The 27,086-nt window shown below is 46.7% G+C and overlaps 1 protein-coding gene and 1 long non-coding RNA gene across 3 annotated transcripts in view; one reads left to right on the forward strand and one right to left on the reverse strand.

Moving 5' to 3' along the window:
- LOC135904815 (uncharacterized) overlaps positions 1–27,086 on the reverse strand; it is a 180,725-nt gene that overhangs the window by 29,956 nt on the left and 123,683 nt on the right. The window lies entirely within an intron of this gene.
- LOC135904813 (neprilysin-like) overlaps positions 6,042–27,086 on the forward strand; it is a 79,853-nt gene continuing 58,808 nt past the window's right edge. For both annotated transcript variants that reach the window (XM_065435793.1, XM_065435794.1), the window contains exons 1-4: positions 6,042–6,210; positions 6,560–6,670; positions 10,716–10,883; positions 11,794–12,117. In XM_065435793.1, coding sequence (XP_065291865.1) covers positions 6,106–6,210; positions 6,560–6,670; positions 10,716–10,883; positions 11,794–12,117 — 708 coding nt within the window. In that variant the 5' untranslated portion in view covers positions 6,042–6,105. The remainder of the gene's footprint in view (positions 6,211–6,559; positions 6,671–10,715; positions 10,884–11,793; positions 12,118–27,086) is intronic.

Raw genomic sequence — 27,086 nt, forward strand, 5'->3', positions numbered from 1 at the left:
TGAAGCGTTAATCATGGAGAATTTTCTCCTTTATTGTCTCCAAGTTCTCTCGGTTCAGGAAAAGGAACTCATACGCTCTCTGCGTCAGAAAACTGGCCTTCCTTTCTGTACTCCTCTCCTTGAGACCGTTGGTTCTTGGGCGCAGACAAAGGAATGTTTGTTCAATGATCCAGAACTTCCAGTTGGCTTCCGAGCGGTTAGGTTGCTGAATTTCGCGTAAGCGTACTGCGAACAGTTGTTATAAGCTAGGGAATAATCTGAACCTGTTTGTCCGTCCACCGTTCGCCAGAATATTGAATCATTAGCAATCCAATCCCCCCCCCCCCCCCCCCAAAAAAAAGAAAAGAAACGTGCGGTGGTGTGAGGAATGGAGTGAGTGCTTATTTGGCTTCAAGTCGAGCGCTCTAATCTATACTCTACGTTCGTTTTTTTTATCTTTGTTGCACGTTGATGACGTATGGGGTAGTTTATGGGCAAGGGCCAATGATAGATAAAGAGCGTCAATTTGTTGCATGGTAAGCGTACTACCCTTTTAGAAAGTGAGCGAGCACGCTATCTGTATGCAAGATGTAGTTTTTACACTGAACTGGCTTAAAATTCACGAAGTCATCCAGAAAAGCCACTTAGTCGGTTGGCTAGGCGTGGTTCTGTTCTCTCACACCCACTTCTCTCACTTACTACACACTGTGGTTGAAATTTTCTCTTGTTGACCTTACATGTACATCCGCATTTCGAGCACTCATTATATTTCTTATTCAGTCTTTACAGACTATGGAGCATTAGCATATGGAGAAATCGGATATCATCGGATATGATTGGTAGCTCCTTCTTTTTTTTATTGTTCTCTGTATGGTATATCCCAATGAAACATGGTGTCCAAATAGTCCACATAAACACGTTCTACAGCCCCGGTTCTTTTTCACAATTAGCAGTTATTTTCCCTTGTCGCAAAATGCCCTTTTCACTGAGCCATTTGCTTTTTTTTTTTACTTACGCTGAGAAACTAGCCCACATTACGGCTTGCCTTTGTGGCCGCTCACATCTGCGAAGAATATTTGTGTCACGCGGCCCAAAACAAAGCCAAGTCTTAAGCTATCGCTCAGGCTTCCAGCGAGCGTGAAGGGGCGCTCGCTCGCGAATCGGCGTCTGTGTGTGCGTTTGTGCCCAGATGCAAAGCTTTCGCCTCCTCTCAGATTCACGCTGACGGCAGCGGCAGAACGCCAACGCGGCTGGACAAGTCGACCCTCTTCTAGGCCAGAGTGTGTCCTGCTTCTGGCCTTAGCCTAAACCTACACCCTCTGTTACGAGCATCTTGTGGCGCTGATGGCTCTTTACGTATCGACGTCACTAAACGTTTTGTTGGTCGTTACGTCGCTTCGTCTCTGTCTGGGCCCTCTCCGCTGAGCGTTCTGGTCAGTGGTAGCCCATCAACTCTGCAATATCATCTACTGCGATCAATCATTATAAGTTAGAATGTTAGCTGAACATGCATGTCCGTCCCCGGCTGAGCAGATTCCTAGGGCGGCACAATACGACGCGCAGTATGTAAGAAAGGGCTTTAGTATGGTGGGCGTGAGGCAAGAGAAAAGCATAATTAAAAAAAAAGAAAGCTACGGCCCAGCTCTCGCTACCAATGCAACCTTGGAAAAATATGCGAATCGATATGCGGATTACGTCGATTCCCACGCACCTTGGGAATTGATGTAAGCGAAGCTTTGTATGCTATTTGCTTTGATTTACAATAATTAGCAGTAATGTTGGCGGTGAAGGTGTAATTTCTTCAGCGTTCATTGCAATACGAGAGTAGTGAGTTAATGTTAAACGTTACCTTGCGGGGACCACTGCTCTTTGTCTGCGTAGTTATAGAACACACAGGAAGACGTGTTTGCCTGAGGCGTCATTGTTGGTAATATCATTGCCTCACATGGCTCATAGAATTTTCACAGAAGTGTACAGAAGAATATTTCTTCAACAACGGCTAGTCAGCAAGGGGACTGCTCTTGCCCGTTCGGCAGCTGGAAAGCAGCGTTTAGACGTTTCATATACGGACGCAGCAGCGCTGCGTGCTTCACCACCACGGCTACCGGCAGAGACGCCAGCTCCAAGCGCTCTCTTTAGGCTATGGACGATTGTAATGTTTACACTATCAGAGCCCAGCACGCGAACTCCACAGCCCAGCACCTGCATTTTTATCGAATAGGAAAGGAAGCACAGCACATACCATACGCACAAACTGTGAAATGATGCCGTGGCGTCACCGGCCCGGATGTATGGATGGATGGATGGATGTTATGATCGTCCCCTTTGCAACGGGGTGGTGCGTTGCGCCACCAAGCTCTTGCTATTATACTGCCTAATGTACTACCCAGGTTAAAAAAAGAAAAAGAAGAAAGAAAAACCCTATGAACTCCCACAAACAAATTTTCTGATCCCCTATTGCGAACCTAACTTTTGTACGTCTCCGTTTTTTGTCGTTTCTCTACTTTTCTTTCGACAATCTTCCAATCGCCTCTTACTGATCTCTATTGCGGACATGTTTACCTTTCCACTGCTTACGCTGAACCCCAGGGCTTCAAGGAGGCCAGTGGTACCTAAATCGACCGCTGGGCAGACGTGTTCACATTCTAATAAAACATGCTCCATCGTTTCCTTAGCTTTACCACAGCAAGACATGCTTCTTCTTCCATCTTATATATCGCTTTAAAGGTGCTTGTTCTATGGCATCCCGATCTCGCTTCGGAAAGTAATGAGCTTCCCTTTGAGTTATCATAAATTGTTTCTTTCCTGATTTCGTTTTTTTTTCTTAAATAGTTACTCATGGCAGGTTTATTTTCCATTGCCGCTAGCCATGAGATTATTTCAGCCTCTCCGTCTTTCTGCTTGACGTTCTTTGTTGCTGTGTTGCCAACCCTACAGGCCGCATACTTGTTGGTAAGCTTCCTAGTTCTTTTCCTCCACTGTGAATCAATGTTTTTCCTGTACAGATACCTGAACACTCTCCCAGCCCATTTACTTTCTTTCATATTCCTCAGTCGTTCTTCACAATCAATTTTACTGCGAGCTTCCCCGGGATGCGCGGAGGCGAGCGCCATCTGGTAGTGTCGCAAGAAACCCAGCGACGCGCGCTAGCAAGATCACAGCAGCGCCCGGAAAGTCGGGAAAAGAAGCAAAGGAAGTTTCGCTTTAAAAGGCCCTGTTGAGGTTTCTCCGCTCTCGCAAGGCCATTATAATGCCCATAAATATTGACTCAGTTGTTCTGTCACCAAAATAATTGTTAGAATCATGAAATAAAATTGCTAAAGGCTTGGAGCAATGCTTACAAGGCTTACAACTAAGCTGCCAGTAAACTTCGTAGACGTTCAATCCAGCTGTGATGTTATAGACCTAACAATGGAAGATCTTCAACGCGTTGTTCGCCTGCTCCCTGGCACAGATACGGTTCCAGATACCATTACATCATGCATGTTCAAAATATTGTTTGACCTCTCCCCACAAGACCTCTACGATATAATTACCTACTCCCTCATGAACGCATGGATTCCTCCTGACTGGAAACTTGCAAAAGCAATCACCCAGCTTAAAAAACAAGGAGCGGAACGAATGTAGATAATATAAGGCCAACCACACTAATTTCGAATGTTATGAAATTCATAGGAATAGTACTGCACATTCGTATCATGAATTTTTTAACGAATAATACATTATTGAACCCATGCCAGATTGGATTTAGACCCGGATGTTCGATATGGTGAGCACATGTCTATTTAGGGAGACGCATTAAACTTGCTCGACACAGGCGGCAGTATGTAACTTTAGTAGCCCTTGATTTAGCTAAAGCGTACGACCATGTAGAACATGTCATACTTCTTAGCGTTTTAAATGACATGAGCTTTCCTTGGTATATTATAAATTCTATACATGAATTTTTAAAGGATAGGAAATTTTATTGATCTCAACGTGGCTTGTTGCCACCAAAATATAATCAATCAAGAGAAGTTTCTGAGGGATCTGTCTTTTCTCCTGCTTTGTTTAAGGTTTTATTAAGCTCAATTCCTTCGTGTGATACCGTACAAGTATATGTCTATGCGGACGACAAAGCATTATTTGCGCCTGCTAGTGATATTCACTCATTACAAAGAATGCTGCATTCATACTGAGGAACGCTTGAAGCTTGGTTTTCAAATATTCGAATGTCGCTTAATGTTAACAAAAGCTCCTTGATTGTGTTTACATTGAATGTACCGGTTAATACTTTTCTCCAATACCGTGAGAAAATAATTGCGCAAGTGGACTATTTAAAATATCTAGGTGTAATATACGACGCAAAACTGAGCTGGCGAAATCCCATTGATCACGTCAAATCTAGGGCAGCACACGCTGTTGGCATGATAAGCAAACTTGGCAGACGTCGCGCTGGGCTACGCATGGAAACTATGATAATGATTTATCACATGCATGTTCGACTCATACTGGAATTAGGGTGCGGGCTGTTATCTGGTGGGCCAACATATAAAATTAACCGCTCGGTTCTTCTAGACCAGGAGGCCCTTCGGAATTGTCTTGGTTTACCAAAATTTGTTGCAAACAATGTTGTATATCAAGAAGTACGACTGCCTAAACTTCACTGCAGATTCCGCATTGTAAAATAAAAAAAACATATTTAAACATTTTTGAATCTTTGAGACGATCACAATTTATATTTATTGATGAAATAGAGCATTTTTCGATAACACCAGGTTTCATTTGTACGCACAAGCTGAGTCTAATGTACGTGTACGTTAATGTACACGAGATCATTTGCTGAGAAAAGCCCTTGCCTAACATAAAGATTGCATTTGATGATATATTTTCATCGAATGCCAAACTCCTGCCCACTCGATATATAAATGGCATGCTACAACATCATTTACAGCAGTTGCGAATAGATAATGTGATCGCGACCGACGCGTTTATGCGTGAGGAGAGCGAGGGTGTGGGTATCTTCTTTCACAATTCTGGTCATATGTATTACGCCTTGCCAATTTCACAACCATATTTCTGGCTGAACTATCGTCATTATCTGAGCTCTTCAAAAACTTTCTTCAAATTATTCAACCATGTTTATAGTGACTGATTTACTGTCAGTATGCGCATCACTCACTTCATCTTCAGACAATACTGCTTAAATCATTAACCTCTCCAAACTTAAGTGTGGTGCGATTGGTATGGATTCCAGGCCATCGTGGCATATTCTCAAATGAAATGGCTGACACACTTACGCGGATGTCTCTTGATAGAGCAGTTATGTCCATTATGCCAACTTCGGCTTGTTTCCCTACTGCTAGGCTTAGAAAATTTTCTCTTTTCCATGATTATACAAAACTCCAGACGTCCAAAACAAAGTCCAGACGTCGGAATTTAATCATTTGTCATTTGCATGGGACAATAAATGGCGTCGAACGCGTAAATTAGAAATCTCCAAAACAAAATTATGCTGCCGCATCCCACCATCGAATTCTTACCTATACAGATTCGGTCTGGCACCCTCCTCTCTGTGTCCTGCCTGCCACGAACTTGAAAACACTGACCACTTTCTACTAGCATACCGTTGATTTAGAAATCAAGAAAGAAATTCAGATTTTATTTCCGAAAATTGGGCATTTCTTTAACTACTCAATATATCCTCTCCTTCGGGGCTTCTTCATTGGGCTTTTGCAACAAGAACGTCGGTGTGGCCATTTGCGACCATCTCTGTCAAAAAAAGGCTGCCATGTTAGTTCCCGAAATCAATAATTGGGTAGCTCATTAAACTGCTGATTGCGTGTTAGAGACTATTCTAACACTCCAAAAGAAGTTTTGCTGTTTACATATCGTTATAATTATTTTTATTTCTGTATCTGCCAGGTAAATGTATTTTTTAATTATCATAAACATTATATACCTCTCCCTGATTTATTTTTTCGTTTAGGTTTTTCTCTCTCCCCATGCCCTTTAACCTTTAAACGCTGGCTTCTTGGCCAATCCCCCGCAGTGGGTAAGCTCCACATGTGAGGAATAAGCAAGTAAGCAAGCAATTCGCGTCAAGCACGGAGAAGAAGAAAAAGCAGAGAGCGTGACGGGTACTGAATGGCGAAGAATCGCAGTCAAGTTGCAAACAGGAATATGAGAAACGCCGAAGATATTCAGCATCTCCGTGAGAACGACGAAGACCTTCCCACTCCTCAAACAGCTGTAAGTGTTCTTCGCGACCCATTTAGGCGGCTTCAATACAGCTCTTGTTAAGCCGCATGTTCCATCATGATTTCTTCGCCTATGCTCTCGTGGCTAATTGCATGTGGTTCACGTGCAACCTATCCAAAAGCCTAAGCTTCTGAAAGTGAACAAAAGTCGATAAAGGAACCGTTCATAAAGTAACGTCCCGCTAAACAGTTTAAATAGTACGCGCTCAATGGCGTAGAAACTATTGTTTTCATTGCTTCGACATTTCGGCGAATGAGTTGTTGTTATGGGTAACAGAATTTACCCTTCAGCCTTAGTTCTCTTTACGAAATAAACCCAAGCTTTCTTTGTTCTTTTCCAGGAAAGACAGCACCAGAAATACCGGATAAGCCCTCTACTGCTGCTCATTCCGACTGTGCTGCTCGCGTCTCTTGTGATTGCTGTCGTTACGATCATCAAAGCTATTCCAGAGGTGCGTTTTCGGCAAAACTTAATTCCGCCCCCCCCCCGCGCACGCACGCACACACGCACACACGCACGCACATATATGTATGCACACACACACACGCACACACACGCACGCACGCATGCGCATATATATATATATATATATATATATATATATATATATATATATATATATATATATATATATATAAAGGGAGAGAGAGAAAGAAAAAGTAACCGCATGCGAAGCGTAAATGCGGTTGCTGCAAATCGTTATATAAAGTTTCTGTAAAGATTGTGCAAGAAAGTCAGGGTCAAGGCTTACAAATGACCGATATTTCGTCCTCTTGACCTCGAGAAGCTTTCATACATACACTTCCAACAAATTTTCTTGGCTTTTCATTCGGCTATTCGTTCGAGACACAGAGCACGTATTTTCATCGATGGGCGAATGCCTGTTGGGTAATGGTGGCTTGTAACTTTTGTGGTAGAAGCAGGCAAGCAGCTTTTCGTGTATGTATATGGATCGTTGCCGAATGTTTATAGTAGTTTTTTTCTTTTTCATTGAAAGGTAAGAGCGGTAACAGAGCAGAACATGAAGGAGCTCGCGGACCAGACCCTTCGTTATGATTTGGTTATGGACTGTAACAGAACGTTTCTTGTACTATTATTCTCGTGTGTTCTATCTTTTCACTTTCCAGCTGTAAAATGCCCAAGCTTTCTATAGATTAGGCTGCCACCCAGCCCCGCTGGAGGTGTGTTTCTTTTCGTCCCGTTTGCTAGCGCTTTACGTCTGCTGCCACAAATTACATCGCAAGTCTATTTTCTTGCCAGAAATTTAGGCATATGTCATAGATTATATAATGACTTCACATACTCAACAGCTTTCAGCACCAGAGGCATTGTAACACAATCCGCTGACGGTGCAAAAAAATGATAAGAAGTAACTCACTAAAAGAAAAAGACTGAACGTTGCTATTAAGAAATAAACTGTTCCTCACCATACTGCTTTGATGATGTGGTCATTATGGCCGGTTATGTTTGAAATAGGTACTACGCGCTCACTGGGTGTGAAGCTGACAATATATACTTAGGCGACATACAATAAAAATCCTCTTGTCAAGGGGCTTACGTAAAGGCGCAAACGGGCGTAAGCAGTCAGGCGCAAGCAGCGGGCGTAATAGGGCGTATAAGCAGCACGTATAGCTGTCTCGAGATTTGGGCAGTCGCTCACAAAAATATCTTTTTTCTGTGGACAAAAAATTCGAGCTATAGAATGGGCTGAACTTGATCGTCCGTCCTTCCGCCCGTTTACAAAAACATTTGAACAATTCTAATTAAATAAAAACGGCAGAGAAAGAAAAATAACTAGTGGCGTAGGGAACCGAACAAGCAGGTATGGGGCTTCAAGCGGAGCACTCTGACTACTCTTGCACGTCGGCCTTCTGCTGCGATGAACCGTTATAGAGGTGAGGAAATGGGCTGAACGTGTTCGTCGGAGACTCCCCGGGCTGCGCTGCACGATGCGCAGTGGGAAGGAACTTCGGCTTAGTGCGTCTTTCTCTGAGCAAAGTAAGCAAAGTTCAGAGCGCCGGGAAACTTTTTTTTGTTTGTATACTCGTGCGAAGAGAACAGAGTGTCTGGGAGACGAAGCATTCTGCTCTGCTATAGCGAATATCTACGATGGATTTAACGATTGTTGGAAATCTTACACGCCTAACAAAGGGGAAATGATATAGGAAGGTTCTGGGTGGTGATATAAGTGCTTGATGGTTACCAAGGCTATTATTCTCAAAAAAGGGCTTAAGCTAGAATTGCTCGTGAGAGCAGACACCAGCCAATCGTGACGTTGGACATATTATTAGCGAATACGGCTGTCCGATGTGAAATATCACTCAAGCAAAAAAAAAAAAAGCTTTGGGAATTCGGACCCATCCGAGGGGTGCAACGAGATGCGCGTGTATAGGGTAAACCAGCTAACGTTAGCCAAGCTGTTCAGAAAAAAAAAGAAAGAAAAAAAAGAAAAGAAAAAGAAAAGATAGAAGAAAGATTGAAGAAAAAGGCCCCACTGCCAGAATCCGAGAGTCTTACCCACAGGGCTTAACACTAACGCTTGCAGAAGGGGAATATATCGGAACCATATGGGTGTGTTGTACCAGCGGCACGAAACGAAGGTCAAAGGAGAACGGTTTCTATAAAGGCTTCGCTGAAATATTTGGTAATAGTGGAATAAAAGCCATCTCTAGGGCCACATGTAGAGTGGACTTTGACAATTGTAGACATGAGCAAAATTCAGATTTAGCGAAAGTTTAATGCCAAACATGCCACATCACCGATGAGTTTTAGTGGTCGCGTATGTGTCTTCCGTTGGGGCGTTCTCTCACTGACCAAAATTCCATCATCTCTGAGGGCTTATGTGCTTCACGTCGCGCAGCACAGACAGATAAGCAGGCAATAAGTTGATAAGGAGGGATGAGGGATTATATGGGTCTCATCACGGTTGATAATGGTTCGACGCGGGTGGATAAGGTACTAAAGAGCGATAAGGACGAAAGATAAGTACTAAGGATAAGTACTAAAGGACGATAAGGACGATAAGTACTAAAGACGATAAGGATAAGGTTAATAACCGTACCGATAAGGGTCGGATCAAGTCCGATAAGGTTGATAAGGACCGATAAAAGTTGATAAGGATGAGATCATGTCTGATAAGGTTGATAACAACCGATAACGGCTGATTAGTGTCGGGTCTAGTACGATAAGGTTGATAACAACCGATGTGGGTTGATAAGGGTCTATATTAGTTGGATAAAGTGTCATAGCATTGATAATTGCACCGGGCTGTTTGGAGATGGGCAAGTGGCACAACGCTCACGCGTACTGAAACAACTCCCATAGGAGTTTCTGCGTGACTTTTTTTTTTTTTGGTTCGTCGCGATGCTGGCCACCCTGACCACCCTACTCTCCGTGCTGCCGTGACGTTCGAAGCGGCTTGAAATTATCGCTTGCCCATCACGTGGTGCAGGTGCATTTCCTACGAGCTTTGCTTGATATTGCTTATGAATGGACTGCAATAGCGTATTTTCTTGTATCACTTCATTCTACGCTTTTTCTCCCTCTATGGTGTTCTATAGATCACGCAAGAGTGTCTGAACGTATATATTATTACGATATCATTGAGCGATGCTCAATGATATCGTAATAATGACATCGGCTCCATTGTAAATAGTATGTAAATAGCATCTTTCGTCTGTGTCTTTCCACACGTAACAATATTGAGGAGTCGGGGGACACGTAACTGCTGTTCACAGCAATAGAATTAAGAAAATGAAATATATATATATATATATATATATATATATATATATATATATATATATATATATATATATATATATATATATATATATATATATATATATATATATATATATATATATATATATATATATATATATATATATATATATATATATATATATATATATATATATACATAAGTTTGTAAGCTCTTTATTTATTATTTTTCTCGCAAATCTACCTGTAAACGAGCTTTATCGTTTCTTCCAAACAAATATGCCATTATTGACTTTTATTTTACATTACGCACTTGTGCGCACGGTGACACATTTCTGTCAGCGAAAAATTACTGAGAACAGAAATGGAGAAAAAAGCCAGAAGGTGTGTCCCCATTCTAGAAAAACAACAACACTGCGAGCACTAAGAGACTATTAATTATTCTTTTGTGGGATATATTCCATGCTGTGCTGCAAAAGTTGGGAGTCATGTCCGTCAATCTGGAACAATAACTGCCTGAACTTCTTTCAGGCGAAGTGCTCACCATGCACTTCGTCAATGCTTCTGTGATCCTTGCATACAGCCGCCGTCACGCAGTGGATGAACACTACACGCGCGCTTCTTCTGGTTCTCCCTGCCGACTGCTTACGCTACCCGCAGTTTTTACCGCACTGCGTACAGTATCTGGGAGGACAAATGTGCACTTATGGAGGATGTAGGCGGTATGGAGCCAAAAACGCAGTACAAATGCATTGTGTGTCTTGCTTTTTCAGGAGTCCGTCACTACAACGACGATGGCTGTCAAGTGCATGTCAGACGAATGTATTCGCAACTTGCAATTTTTAGATCAGATCATGCATTTCGGCATAGATCCATGCACTGCTTTCCACTCCTACACCTGCGGGCGCTTTATGTCCCCTACGAAGTACATGCTCGCGAAGGTAAGCATAAAGTCGTAATGGTGCAGGCGCACGTGCTGACGTTGTTGAAGACGTGAATGGAAAATACAGTTGCCGTCAAATAAATACCAATGATGAATTACCATTGTACCCGTACCAAGAAGCACAAATTACGTTTTGCCCCCTTCCTTGACAGCTGCAGAAATATTCTCAAGAGGGCATGGAATAATAAATGCCGTAAACTGAAGACGAACTCACTACATTTACAAGTGCTAGCGTTGAAATGTCTAAAAGAAGTCTACGAAGCTAAGTCACTTGGCGTCCTGGTACCGTGAAATGGGGGAAAAAAAAACATCGCATGCATGGCCTCTGTGTGTGCACACATTTCACTTGGCTGTGCCTTCGGTAAGATGGTCACGTGCAGCGTATACGTGCTGACCGTACCCCATAACGACGCTCGCAGTCTGCGAAAAAGACAACAACAGCAATTTTCCTCCGGGAAGTTATAAGAGCTAGGCCTGAGCTTTGCACATACAGACACTACCACGCCGCTTTTATGCCGTCACGTAGCGCAGTGAAGAATGGGAGCAGCTTAATTTCGCTTATTGCGTTACGCAGTAGCGCTGGCACAACGTATAGCGGCACGGCACACACACGAACGCGGCCGCTACTGAAACGGCTAGAGCGAAATTGTTTTTTCGACTGGCCTTCGCGACGGACCAACGTTTCGTTGAACGACAATTCGTTTCATTTCATTTTCAGCTCTCAGAACTCAGCGGTAGCGAATTACTGATACTGTATTCCTGAAAACTGCTGTACAGAAAGACACGTAGCTGCCGTGAGCGCTTTAATTTTGCTTGGTTTTAATTATTCCCGCACCGGTAACTCTCTCAGCGCCAAGCGCAGGCCTGGGAAAGTAAGCGCCACGTGTCGTTGTTTATGCTGTCCGCAGATGAACCACAATCTGGCGACTAGGGCATACGAGCTGGCCCTGGGGGAAAAGGTGCAAGCTTACCCGCAGGCGTTGAACGCTGAGCAGAAGGCATACAAGCTGTTCCACATGTGCCTTGACCTCCACAATGCCAAACGCAAGGAACCAGAGGCCCTGGTCACGGTACTAGACAAACTGAAGCTGAATCCCGCCTCGATTGGAGACGAGGATAATGAGGACCCCCTGGACCGCATGATGGAGACGTCATTCGCCTATGGAGTGCACGGCTTAATTGAGTTCGTCGTAGACAGTGTTGTCATCGTCAAGAAGAAGCGACTCCTGAAGGTAGAACATTGACGCGATATTTAGGAATGGCATTGACATGTGCAGCTTGCTCAGTAAATAATACAGTAGATATTTATGCAAATAAGAGCGTCAGTTAAACATTGTCGCGCGCACGGTGCAGAAATGCAAAGGGAGGGGGGAGGGTTAAAGGAGGGACGAACGTAGCCACTTTAGCGGACCAGCAAAGCTAAACAATCCTCCATCCCTCATTTCCAGTTACACGCGCCTGTGATTTTTAAGTGCCTTCTATAGGCCCCATTTCCCACTAGATCCTTACTGGCCAGCAAGGAGAGTGTCCGTCTACTGTCTAATAGTTTATCAGATCATTTCCGCGCTTGTTTCATATTTACACTAGTGTCATACAGTCTCGACGAGGAGGTGAGCCGTACTCCTGGTCATTGTGACTTTTAAGGAAAACATCTAAAACAGCTCGCAGCTAAGAGAAGCGAAAAAAAAAAACGATGCTGATGATGGTTGAACGTGAAATATTCTAATTTTATGGGCAATCTTAAATCACCGAAAGCTGCGAAATCACGGCCAAAGCCTATTTTCTTAGCCATGCAGAACAGCACTTAGAGGGTGAGAACGTTATTACACTTAGAGTCCGAGAATGGTTCTTAACATAGAGAGAGAAGTCACTTTTAGCGTGTTCAGAGGTGCACATATGAAGTGCGATAAATCCTATCAGTTAATATAAGAGTTCCGGTGGCCCACTTAGGACAACCCAAATCTAATTAAATCAGAAGCGAATTTGATGTTTGGCTCGCTGTCTAAGAGAATAACCTGTCTCCAAACTTCGATGTCGGCAGCAACTATTGGGAAACCTGAGCCGCTACGCACCCGAACAGCGGAATCACGTCTTTGCATTCATTTAAGAGCTGTGTTTGTTCAAGGGTTTAATTAGCTTTGTGCATAGTCAACGCTATGTGGAAAAGCACCCGAGGTTGCATGCTAATGGCCGTCAGGACCTACAGCTGCATTTTGAAGACATGGCTATCGTATCTGTACGGCTGTTCTGCAAAAGAGGTATCCTCAGGCAGAAATTCTGCCGCCAATGGCTTCTCGCTTTCTTTTGTTTTTTTTAATGGGGTGGGAGGGAGGGCTTTGTCTGCAAAAGGTAACACATGGTCGAAAGAGCCGATTTTAATCGCACCAATGTATTTGCTGTTACGTGAATCAGGTGGTCCGTTGATTAGAAGTGCCTCTGAGCAATCGTCTTTAGCATATTCCAGGGACGCCGGAGGTGCTCGGCAGCAGGGCTTATAATGTGTCCCTCTTTCCAGGGATGTGACTGTTTCTTTCCTCTCCACACCGTCATTTCTCTGAAAGCTTCACTGTTCTAATCGTCTCCGTCACAATCACGTGTTAAGGCTCTACTGTGGAACTCAGCCAAGCTGTAAAATACGCAAGAACTAGTTTTGCGAGTGACGTGGAAATATTCAGAATAGTGTGGGACGTGTATGTGAATATATGTGCGCACGCATACGCACGCACATGAACGCACGTACGCACATACAGTAATAGCAATCGAAGTGGTGACAAGAAAACAAACTATATTTATAGGCAGCGAAAAACTGAGGAATGCATGAGGGATAAACACGAGTTCTAGTTTCCAAATGATTGCAATGCGAAAAGGCGCTTTTATGATGATGTGACAACTATCCCGTGCCAAGTAGAAAGAAAAATGTCTTCTGTGCGAAAGAAACTGACCATATATTGTTGAAGGTCACCTGAAAAAAAAAGGAATGTTATTTCGTGTTCTACTTAATTAACAAATTAGTATTAATTAATTAACTAGCCTCTTCATAATTAAAATTTCGCCGAATATGATAATGCGAGGTCATACGAGCACATCTGCAAACTTGAGTTTCAGCTTACAATGCTCTGTTTTAGCAAAGTTCTTTTTTTTTGCTTCTAAAAAAAGCACAAAATTAGTAATAATAATAATAAGCGAAAATGCCGCGGCCTTTTCTCGTCTAAAGCACGCTGCGAACGAATGAATTCAGCCGTGTAATTGCCATTCTCGCTCGTAAATATGACGTAGGTGCCGCTGTTTGGGTTGGTCTGACGCGGCAAAGAGACAGCCTGAGCCGCGGTCCAGAGAGAGAGAGAGAGAGAAACAACTTTACTGGTGCATTATGAACTGAAACGCGTTAAGCGTCTGATGGGGTGGCTCCCTCTTCGCGGGCTCCATATGCTTCCAGGGCCGCCTGGCCCCTGTGGATCAGTCGGAGCTGGTCTTCCAGGGCGGAGCTGGACAGCATGATCTCCCATCGCTCGGAAAGAGTGGGGATAGCAGGGGGGTTAGTTATGGGTATAGGTGGGGGGTGGTCTATGGAAAAATTGCACTCTCCTATGACGTGCCGAAGGGTGCCTAATGCATTGCAGTGAGGACATGTGTTCTTATATCTCTCTGGGTACATTTTGTTCTGGAGGCAGGGGTGGGGAAAGGATCCTGCCTGGATTTGCCTGTATATTGTTTGTTCGGCTCTGGTCAAGGAGTGGTGGGGGTGCGGGAATGTCTTCCTGCCGTCCCTGTAATATCTGACTATATCTCTGTAATTTGTGATGGGTTGCCATCCCCTTGCCTCCTCCTCGTTGGCCCGGGAGTTTAGCGCTCGGGCCTGTTGATGAGCATATTCATTGCCCTCAACTAAGGAGTGAGCTGGGACCCAAACTAATTCGATTGCTTGTTTAGGAGGCGTAGCTTTACCAAGAATTTTTAGTGCCCCAAGGGACACCCAGCCAGATCTGTAGTTCTTGTATGCAGCTTGTGAGTCCGTGACGATCTTGGTGACGTTTGGTTGCAGGAGTGCAAGAGCTATCGCTGCTTCTTCTGCTTCCTCCGAAGACGGAGTGTAGATTGATGCGCAGGTGACCAGCTTTTCTAGCCCGGTGACCACGACTGTTGCCCTCGTGGAGCGTTTCGATAGAGAGGCGTCTGTATATAAAACAGTGTCGTCTTCCTCCAGGGTCCTGGAGATGGCTCTTGCGCGGGCGTCGCGTCGTCCGGCATGCCTTGTGGGGTTCATGTTGCGTGGTAGTGGTTTGCATTCCAACTTCTCACTCAACTTTTCGGGTAATTGGTCGTGGCGGGTGTAGTGCGATTCTTGCCATCCTAGCTTGCGGAGGACGCTTCTGCCCGCCTTGGTCTGGCTAAGGCGTACCCTTTGATTGGATAGGTGGGCTTCTACGAGCTCGGCTACTGTGTTGTGGACTCCCATTTGAAGTAATTTTGTCGTGGATGAATTTATGGGAATACCCAGGGCCTGCTTCGTGGCTTTCCTGATTATTGCGTCAAGTAGTGAGACGTCCTTCTTGAGGAGCTGCAGGTACGGCGCCGCGTAGACGATTCGTGATATAACAAAGGCCTCAACGAGGCGCAAGGTGTCCGATTCCTTCAGACCCCTCCACCTGTTGGCCACTCGTCTGATCATGTTCAAGATTTGGTCTGACGTGAGCTTCATTTTTCTAATCATGGCTGTTGCCTTGCCGTCTGCCTGGATCAGGAGGCCCAGGATCCTGAGTTGTGGTACCGGGAGGATCCGGTTCCCTTCCAAAGTGATTTCTATATTTTCTGCTTGTGTACGTGATGCACGTGGTCTGACAATGGTCAGCTCCGATTTTTGAGGCGAACAGCAAAGGCCACATGTCTTCACATAGCTGTTGATCGTGTCAGCCGCTTTTTGGAGCGTGTTTTCTATCCAGCCATCCGACCCTGCCCTCGCAGTCCAGAGGGTGATGTCGTCGGCATATAATGCATGGCCCAGACCATCTATTGATTCGAGAAGCTTGGGCAACGGCAGGAGAGCCATGTTAAATAAGAGGGGGGAAAGGACCGAACCTTGAGGCGTTCCTCGATCCCCCAGGTAGATCGGTTGGGATGTCTCCTCTCCTATTCTGATCCTTGCCGTTCGGTTACGAAGAAAGTCTCGGATGTAGTTGTAAGTTTTCACTCCACAACCCGTGTTGCGCAGGTTGCGGAGGACACTTTCATGTGTGACGTTATCAAAGGCCCCTGTGAGGTCTAGCGCTAGTATCGCTCGCGGCGCCTGCTTCGTTGCTCGCTTAATTACCAGTTCGTTGAGTTGTACGAGAACATCCTGGGTGCCCAGGTGTTGCCTAAAGCCATACATTGTCTCTGGCATCTGATCGGTGGCATCAAGATGTCGCTGCAACCTCTTGAGTACCATACGTTCCATGACCTTCCCCACGCAGGACGTGAGGGATATCGGTCGCATGTTGTCGATGTGAGGTGTCTTCCCAGGCTTGGGTATGAAGCGGACTTCTGCCTCTTTCCATTCGTGTGGAAGATTGCCAGACTCCCAGACCCGGTTCATATACTCGAGCAGCTGTCTGCGGGCTTTGTGCTCGAGGTTGTTAAGTAACTTGTAGGTAATGGAATCGGGTCCCGGCGCGCTGCCCCTGTTGCTCTCGGAGATTGCCGAGATCAACTCGGTGTCAGTGAATGGCTTATCTAACGCTTCATTGGTAGGTCCTGCGTAGTCGGGAGGTGCGATATCACCTTTCTCCGTTTTCAGGTACTTGGCCTTCAGGTCGTTGATGAGTTTGTCGGCACCCCCAGTATAGTTGTTGAGGGTGCGTGTGAGGCTTCGATTAGTGGCGCTCTTGCTGCCGAGAGGATCGATCAGGTGACGAAGGAGGCACCACGTCTTCCTGGTAGAAAGGGTGCCCTGTAGTCCATCACACACGCTCAGCCAGTTCTCTCTGCACAGCTTGGACGCGTATTCAGCTGCTTGCTTGTTGAGATCATGGATGCGTTTGCGAAGTTTCTTGTTGTGTCGTTGTTTCTTCCAGCGTCTGGTGAGGCTGTGTCGTGCTTCCCAAAGGTGGGCAAGCATTGCGTCCACACAGGGTGTCTGCAGTGTGGTCGCAATTTTCTGGGTGTATTTGTCTACCAGCTCGAGTTGTTCCTTAGCCCATTCCCCATACGATTTGGTGCTGTTCGTGTCCTCGTCTTCATCGGCTGCTTGCCTTTTTCGAAGTTTGTCCCAGTCAGTTATCTTTGTTGTTCCCATTCGGGCCTTGAAGGCAGGCCCCCTGATCGTAATACTGAGGATATCGTGGTCCGACCCCAGGTTCGCGCCTGTGTTCTGCCACGACACGTCCAAGGTTCCACTCAGCAGGGTAAGGTCTGGAGTGGTGTCCCGGGTTGTACTTGTGCCCATGCGGGTGGGAGTGTCTGGTTCGTTAAGTAGGGCTAATGTGTGCTGATCTATGAGGTTCGCCAGCACCCTGCCTCTCTTGGAGCAAAATTTGTAACCCCATATTGTATGAGGCGCATTGAAATCTCCTAATATCAATAGGGGTCGGCTGCCCGCCTCTCTCTTGCTGTCTAGTAATGTGCCCTCTATGTCGAGGTTCTTCTTGGAGGGCCGACAGTATGCGTTGAGTATAAAGATGTTGTTTTTGCTTCCTATGCCTCTGCTTTGAATTTCCAAGAGAACGTGTTCACACCCTCTCTGAATGGTAATGTGCTGCGTTGCAGCTATGTTGTTTCGGACTAGGATGGCTGTGCTTTTCTCACTGGGATCGGTGTATGTGACGTACCCCGCGAGTTTTGGTCGCGAGTTCGTTTCTTGAATTGCAAGGATATCCGGTTTGTGTTCCGCATTATCTATATATTGCTGTAATTCGCCTATTTTGTCTTTAATTCCTCGGCAGTTCCATTGGGCTAAGATCGTTGTATCTTCCTTCCTATTTTTACGCCTGGCCGCCATCTTGGCTCAGGTTGGTAGTCGTGAGACTACTCGCCATGCACGGTTTCCCATACGGGGCTCCCTTTTTAGCTTTTTGAGTGGTTAGTATAAGCTGGTTGACATTAGCTTCTAGCGCGTCGAACTTGGCCATCTTGGAAGTTATCAGGCCGATTTGGCTGGCAAGCTGTGTGACCATCTCGGTGAGGGCTTCAATGGGCTTGGCCCACGCCGGTTCCTCAGACGGACTCGATTCAATTTTCTCTGCCTCCATTGCTGTTACCGGGGGCTCCGGTTGAGCGTCCCTCTTGGCAATTTTGCGTTTTGTGACATCCTCGCTGTTTTTCGATTTTTCTAATGCCTCCATGCGTGCAAGAAGCGCGCTGATTTGCTCATTTTGCTTAACTACAAGCGCTTTGAGTTGCATGCATTCCTCACAATCTTTCTTGGGAGTCTGGGGAAGGGAAGGGAAATCTTTGTTGCTAAGAGCGATAGGAGATCTAACTGCCCAGCCCACCTGTTTAGCGGCGTTCCTCGACGGTGTCTGGCTCCGGGTCTTCGACCTTGAGCGCGACTCCCGGCGGCGCCCGCTGCAGCTGCTGCCGGCCACGTCACCCGGCGACGACGCTCTCGAGCCCGGCTTTGAGGCGCAGCTGCTGCTCCGCCCTCGTCCGCCTTCACAGGAAAGAGAGTGATTCCGGTACCCTGACGGAGCTGCTCCCTCCCGACGTGGCGGTTTGGAGGATTCTGCGGGCGTGTAGTTGGTATCTTTCCGCTCCCACCGGCGTTTCCGTACCACGTACGGGATCTTGAAGCGAGCTCTGCACACCTTGTCTGCGGTCAAATGTTCTCCTCCACAGAGGTCACACTTGGGGGTACACTTGTGCTGTTCATCGGGATTTCGAGCACCACATCCCCGGCAGATCCGGTCTGTTGGATCAGGGCAAACATCCATGCGGTGGCCCAGGCGACCGCACTGATAGCAGATATCTATCTGTTTTCTGTATAACGAGCATTTGGCGAGCAGGCCCCCGTAACGAACGTAGTTCGGCACTTTGGGTCCATTGAAGGCGATCACCACAGACGTCGTGTTAGCGATGCGGTTGGCCTCTACAGCAGTGGGATTATATTCGTTGACGATGTTCTCATTGATTTCTTGAACCGTGTCTCCGAGGGGGACGCCTCGTATGACTCCCTTGGTCATGCCATGGGGGGCCGATTCGTAGGCGCTGACCTCGTGCTCATTTCCTTGGACGACAATCTTGGTGACTGCAACATACCGGTTAGCATTTTCTCTTTTTGAAGTACTGATGACAACGATGTTTTGCTGGTAATTTGGGCATATCACGTCCCGGATCCATTCTTCTTTGGTGACTCCCGCCGCAGCGTAAATTGCGCGGCCAACTTCCATATGGCCGACCTTGCTGATATTCAGACCACCGCGTGGTCTCACCACGATCTTGGTATCGTCTCGGGGCAGTGCAGGCATGCGCGCTCTCTTGATTAACGTATCTTTGGCGTTCGCGGGTCTACGACCGGCACCGGAGGGTTTTGATTGAAGTGCATTGGGTAGACCTAGGTCTCGCTGACGTGGTCGGGACTTGCGTTCACCGGCGATGCGCCAGCCCAGGGTCCTGGTTACTTCTTCGGGGTGAATATCCTCCCCCTCTATTTCAACACTCATGGGAGTGGCCATGATGCAGGTAGAGTTCGGAATAATGTGCGTTCCACGCCCGTCGGCCGCGGTGGCTAGGCCAAGCGGTCGGCGGAGCAAGCCTAGGCTTAGCGACGACTCGCCTTGGGTGGGCACACAATCGTCCTTAAAGCCCAAAAAAATGGTCCCCTACCTTAAAGGCAGGTATCCTCGTGGTCCTGATGACGACACGGAACACGTGGTGCAAGAATTCTTGTAGCACAAGGTGATGATCCGGCACAGTCATCGAAAAACTGCGAAGCCGATGCGAAGCGCGTCCCACCGGTTATGCGCCTTCTTCTTCTTCCATCCCGCGGTCCACGATAACATGGCTTTTGTAGATTGGTTATTGTTGTCAAAAGCTGTCCCGTGCTCGGGGTATAGACGCGAGGCTCGCCGTTAGCAGGAATTTGTCACAGGAACATAAACGCCCCGTCAGATCGATGCAACCGCAGGGTTGGGCCCGTTCGATTCGTCCGCAGTGAGTTATTAGAGAGCGGCACTTCGTGGCTGTGGTGCGCGAGCGTGGAGGCCATTCCTCGAAATCGGTGGGCCTTCTTTTAAAATAGCAGAAAAAAGATCTTCGGTAAAAAGGCGCCTCGCAAACGACTGGAACTGATCATTTCTTAGCGCTCTCTATTAACATATCGGCCGTAATTGTAAACAATTGTGCTGATCATTTAGGGGGAACACACAAAAGAAATACTTAAAGCTTCTTTTGATGACTGGAAATAACGCATAGACAATTACGACTTAAATAAAAAAGGAAACACATATGGCGCGTGATAGCTTGGAAATGTAAGTATACCAAACAAGTAATAAAACAAATTACGCGAAAAAGTCGAAAGCCATACATTAGGGAGAATTCCAAGGACCTCAGGGTATACTGTTGAAGGAGTTAGTAAGTATGATCTAAGGGATAAAGTGACTATTCAAACACACTTCGAACGTGAAAACCGTCATATTGAAAAGGCAAGTCAGTGTTAAGCAGAGCAAATACAGTCGCTAGCAAATCGCTAGATTTTCATTACTTCCCGCCCACTCGACTTCACGTTTAGCAGGGAGTCAAGTTGCGCTATAAAAATAAATAGAGAAGGTGCTATAGATGATCCTATAGATGCTCCTTGTTTTTGGACGAAACCGTTGTCGTTCCATTTCACTTTCCCAATCGATGTAAGGTACAGACAATTCCAGAAATTCCTGTACCGACATCCCGCAAGAGATCTGATAGGCTTCCACTCTCCGCCCCACGTGGAAATCAAAAGCAGTCCCCTAAAAAAAGTGGGAAAGCTCGGTCGCAGGACAACCTTTAATGCCAGTCTTTCACATCCATAGCAAACGCTCTAAAAGCGACTTAGAAGCGCATGGTCACAAACTCAAGAGCTTGCTTCGCTATCTCTTGTTGTGAATAGTGGCTATATGCTTCTGAGCGCGAGGTCGTGGGCTTGATTCCGGACAGTGGTGGCCGCATTACGATGGAGGCGTATTACAAGAACGCTCAGTGGTTAGATTGATGCATGTTAAAGAACCCAGGTGGGCAAAACTAAAGCCCTCCACTACGGCGTCTATACCATAGCCCCAGTGTTGTTTTTGGATGTTCAACTCTACGAACCAATCGTTTCTTTTTGTAAAAAGAGAGCAACACACTTGTGGCGCGTTTGACGTTCCGATTCGTATGATGAACCTGAATGACATGTCTGCTCTACGCATCTTATACATACGAGAGGCATGTCATTGCAGGCAAGAAGATGAGCGCTATTGCATCAGACTGTTTCTTAAAGAACAAGGGCCGAATTCGTAAAGATGTTGCTTCGTAAGAGCTGCTTCTCATAGATAGATAGATAGATAGATAGATAGATAGATAGATAGATAGATAGATAGATAGATAGATAGATAGATAGATAGATAGATAGATATATAGATAGATAGATAGATAGATAGATAAACTTTATTAAAAGAGTAATCAGTAAAAAATGCTAATGGTCGGGGCCCTTAGTCCAGGGCTCCGCTGGCTCTTGCCATCTTCTCAGCTCTCTTTATCAGCTTGAGCTGGTCGTCCAGGGCCGAGCTGGACAGCAGTGCCTCCCATTGCTCCCTCGTGGTCTTCGTGTCTGGGTGTCCTATGTTGTGTAGTGTGCACTCCCACGTAATGTGGTATAGGGTTGGTGTGGCCCCACACCATGGGCATTCGTCCCTGTAGGCTGTGGGGTGTATCCTATGTAATATGTGTAAGTTCGTGTAAGTGCCTGTCTGGAGCCTACGCCAGGCAGCGGCATCTTCTGTCTTTAGATTTTGATGGGGTGGTGGATATCGCAAGCGACGCCCTCTGTGGTAGTTCACGATGGCTGAATACTCGAGGTCAACAGGGTCCAAGTCTTCTGCAGCCGGCGTGATGAGTGCTCGGTTATGTACGAATCCTCGAGCTGCTCTGTCGGCCTGCAGGTTGCCCATGATGCCAGTGTGGCCCGGTATCCAACTGCCCTCGCTAATATTACGTTCGCTGTCCCGTCGGAACGCTTTTTTACGAATTGCTTTAGGGTACGAACTGAGGTGCTATGCGAGATGCGCCGAATTTCTCGTTCGCACGAGTTTTGCCCGAGTATGCTCGATCGCAGTCAGTGAACGGAGATAGCACGCAACGCGCATAAACAGCCGGTAAAAAGACAATGTCGGGAAAAAGCCGCGTATGACAACATGCGCGCAGCCTGCTTCCGCGTTTCAAGCACAGAAGGCTACGCAACGAAACCCGCCAGCACCGCACATTGTTATCAGCGGATTATCTGAATTTAGCAATAGCGTGACAGTCCTGCTGTCTGCCTGCACACTTGCCGTGACCCGCTTGCCACGCCTTCCGCGGGCGCATCAAGGGCGTGCCTCCTCTTTCAGGCGTTATCGTTCGTTCTATTTTCCTTCGAATCCTAACAGGGCACATGCGGCGCTTTCTGGCACCTACACTTTGCCTCAATCGGATACGCTGAAATAAAACAAATAAAATAACAAACAGTTTCTTTCTTGAGGTACCTATTTTTCGCTTTGAATGCTATAAATTTCTGATGACAAACGGAGATCGGGTGAATTATTAAATTTTGGATTTTTTGCCGTGAGTCGCGGCAGTGAGGTGAAAGCCTTGAAGCGGATACATTCCGCAGAGTTGCACGCACAAGGGACTTCATACGCTGAGCAGTCGCCAGGGGCGCTGCAGTGCTATTCTCCATAAAGTCAGTCACGACAGTAATAAGACCATTACTTGTCCGATAAGGGAATGGCAACGCAGCGTCGTGGCATGACTGTTAACCTAAGGGATTTCACTGAGGCTAATAAAGCCGCCACTTTACCAATAAAAAACGATACTCCAGCCATGGAGATGGGAGCGACGGCTGTCGCTGCAAAATGGCGGTACGGCAGGTGTTCTAGGGTGCGTATAGTGACGCAGCACAGTGAAAACGTAAAAGTTTATCTGTGAGCGAGTAGCCTCCGCGATCAGGGTCGCCAGATTGGCTATTAATGACCAAATTGGGCTACCTTTTATGCGTGTTGGCGTCGAAAATTCTGAATTGGCCACATGGCTATATTTGGGCTATCTTTGTCTTAAGGACTTCCGAGTTCCAGGGACACGTCAACATTGACGAAATTCGGCAACGCCGGTTTATGAAAATCAAAAGCTCATTGCTGCTACAAAGTGTGCTACAAGTGTCGATATAATGCCGCCTACTGAGCTCTCGTCGACAATCGGCAGATTGTGAGAGAAGAATTGCTTCGATGTCAGGAAATCTCTCATTGCCCCGGTGGCTTTCAGGAGGGCTATGCAACAGAGAGAGAACGCACGCGAACGCCGGCTACTCCCGCCCCATGGCAGCCATCAGTTAATGCAGCAGATGTCGTTGATGAATACCAAGGAACACTGAGATCTGGGCACTCATATCCACCCCCTCCATTTACAACCGCCGTTTTCGCTCATCGCGGCTCTCTCAACGAACGTCGGCTGGCTACCATCCCCATGAAGAGCGATACTACCATTCAATACCTTCTGACAGGCCTGGTTACTCCGAGCTGCCGCAGGTGTCTCGACCCCTTCCGGTGTGCTACAGCTGTGGCGTCCCAGGTCACATCTCGCACTTTCGCAACTACCGCCCTTCGTACCAGCGAGAGCCCTTGCACATGTCTTCCCAGTCTTCCGACCGCCCGTTCCCTACGCCATGGCCACCACGCACACCTCCCGGTTAACGCTACCCCTCTCGGTTTACGCTACCCCTCGCGAGCCTCTGATCGAAGGTTAACGCCGGCACGAGCTCCGTGCTCCACGATCCCCATCGACGCGGCGACGCACGCAGTCACCGCCACCGGAAAACTAGTTGGTGCGGCCAATGGGGGTGAGGCCGCAAGATACCACGCACTATCGACAGATATACCCCCGTCAGTGTTGATGCTCAAGAAGTTCATGTACATGTTGATGACAAACCTACAGTGGCACTTGTGGATACAGGCGCGACAATATCTGTAATAAGTGTCAATTTTAAGAGGCTTCAAGGACTGAAAGTGAGGGTTTCTTTAAGCCGTGGTGCGACATTCCGCGGTGTGAGCGGTGATGCGTTGTGTCCTGTGGGAGTCTGTACTGTGGACGTGTCTTTGTGTGGTAAAGTGTTTCCCACAGGATTCGCGGTTATTACACCATCCACGCATGACGTTATTTTGGGAATCGATTTTTTTGCGGGTGCGTGGGGCAGCTGTTGACTGTAAAAGTGGGCACCCATCTGTCCGCGGTAGTTTCCCAGCTGCACTCTTGGAGAATTCCTCACGTGATGAGTGCATCTTTGTCGTCTCCTAGGACACGGTCGCTCCTGCATTTTGTGCTGTGTGCGTTCCAGTAACCTCCTCTAGTAACGACCTTGCGATGTTCGATGCCGCGCCGGAACCGATTCAATTGACTTCTGTGAAAAAAAAACAAAAAAACGCATTTTAGTTCCCTATTGCGTGGTGTCTGTAGTCGAAGGACGCGCAAGTGTGTGGACCATTAACAGTTCAATGGAGCCTGCAATGTTGCCTCGTAGCACGAAACTCGCTGTATTTAAAGGGCTTCTGAAACGGTTCCGACAAATTTTGTAGACGCGTAGGGTACAGCTAAAGTTAATCATTCGCACCACATTTTGTGTGAAACGTCTCATATTAAGAGAGCTACAGATGATTAAAAGCTACCCTCCTCCATAGTCATAGTCCTCCATAGTCCTCCATAGTCATAGTCCTCCATAGTCCTCCTCTCCAAACTCTCCGCCAGCTGCTTGACAGTCGACTCCGAGCGATATATGGAAGCAGCGTGCGTTGCGAGCATTCTGTCGTAGCGCCGAACGTGTCTGGCATTCCGGTGACCACAGGCGACCTGGGTGTTCCAATGGATGGCTGGAGGCATAAACTCAAGCTTTTGAAGGAACTTTGGCATAGACCTACGTGAGCGGCCTGATCGGTCTGCACGGTCCAGCGACCTGTTAGTGCAGTGCTTAACCAGCCAATCAAAGCGGTAATATTGCTCTAATCAAGTGTAAAACATTTGAAAGCTTTACAAAAACATGTTAACGACTACGCTCCTGCGAAAAATTTACACCACCAGCAAAGAAGAATACATTTCGTTACTGCTACTGTGTATACGGTTGAGCTTTGTGCCACCAAGTGGCTGCACTGTGCAGACCGTTCACATTTGCGCTTCTGCTCATCCCGTGAAAGGACACGGTCAAACCGCCAGGCTCTGCCCCCTTGCGCTTGCGTTTACCCTAATACCGGACTCAACCCTAAAGTGACGGCCACAAACGCGCAATTCTTGGCGCCGATCGGATAGCGGCCGTCCGATCCGCTTCAGCCAGTCCGCTCGTCTGCTGCCTTGCAGAGGGACATGATGTCGCAGCTTGACATAATGCCAGTCACTACGTTTGCAGTCCACAACGCAACAAAGTTGAATCGTAGTGCTCGCGAAAAGACTGCGACCGACTCTGATCGCGGAGCTCTCGTCAAAATGGGGAACGTTGTAACGCAAGCAGACGACACTTGCTGTGTGCCAGAAGTGCTTAAGTGTAGTGAGAAATTTTTCTTGTGCATTCTCTTTCTGTTACTTTCTTTTTATAGAAACAAATTAACTAACGTTGTAACTATTACGAACATTTGTTCACCATAAAGGTGGAACAATTATCGATGACGCGCCCTGAGCAGCCAATCGGATAGCTCACCCTACTGACGTCAATTGGGTGATTTACGTCATATGGGTAGGGGCGGCTGATAGTTCCGCCGAGCAGTGTGCTGCGATCGGCAGCGATGTACATTTTTAAAACCTTATAATAAATTACACGCTTTACGCGGAGCACTTAGATGCGTCAAAAAATGATCAGAAGGACCTACTCTAACGACTGAGTACGTTTGTAGAAAATCGTCAAAATAGTTTCAGGGTCACTTTAAGCCCGAATCCTCTACGACGCTGGTTGCACTTGTTGCTTCTAGAGGGGAGAATGAACACTCTCAAAGTTCAGAAGATTCACAACTTCTACAAATGATCAGCAAGTCACTTAGTCAAAGTGAACGTCATACACTCCTGGGCGTTCTCTCCAAGCACTCGAAAGTGTTCGACTATTTGAAAAGCAGCAAAATTCCTCTAATTCCAGCATCTCGAATGCGTCATCGGATCAACACCGCTTCGGTGCATCCCATACGGCGGAAACCTTACAGACTCGCTCCGTCAGAGCGCAGCATCACCAACGAGCAAGTGCAAGAGACGCTAGGAAAAGGAGTAATTCAAGAATCGGCAAGTCCCTGGGCCACTCCCGCCATTCTTGTGAAGAAGAAAGACGGTACGTAGAGATTCTGCGTTGATTACCGCAGACTGAATTCTGTTACCAGGAAAGACGTCTATTCGCTGTCCCGTATTGATGACGCCATCCACTGTCTGCATTCCGCTTCCTACTTTTCTCCCATGGACCTGAGAGCAGGTTATTGGCAAATTCCGATGCACCCAGCTGACAAAGATAAGACGGCATTCGTTACGCCTGATGGTTTATCGAATTCAACATCATGCCGTTGGAATTGTGCAGTGCGCCGGCGACATTCGAAAGCTTCATGGATACTATTCTGCGCCGTTTGAAATGGCAGATTTGGGGCCCTATAACGTAAAACTATTCCAATATGTTTTTATTGCAATCTTTTGACGTCAAATTTGCGTAACTGCTGACGGATGCATCGCGCGGTGACCCGCAGGGTTGTCTGAATAGACCAATAAACGATCTCCTTGTTCATAGGAGGTCACTTTTCTTTGCTTAAAAAATGAATAACATTTCCTACACTGAGCGGCTTGTCTTACCTAATTGGCTGACAATAAGCGAGAAGCACGCTCAAGTGGAGAGGGAATTTGTGGGGCCGAGCCAGTGCACTGAAAATCGATAACCGCATGAAGAGGGTGGTGCCGGCGTCTGCGATTGGTCCGCTTTCCCTTACTTAGCTTGAGGTGGCTGGCCGAAAATCGCGGTGGCATACAAGCTTGAAAATGGCGGTAAAACGGATCCTCTGCAAAGAAGAGTTCGAAAAAC

This window comes from Dermacentor albipictus, chromosome 1, assembly GCF_038994185.2.
Source record: "Dermacentor albipictus isolate Rhodes 1998 colony chromosome 1, USDA_Dalb.pri_finalv2, whole genome shotgun sequence".
Classification (NCBI taxonomy): Eukaryota; Metazoa; Arthropoda; class Arachnida; order Ixodida; family Ixodidae; genus Dermacentor; species Dermacentor albipictus.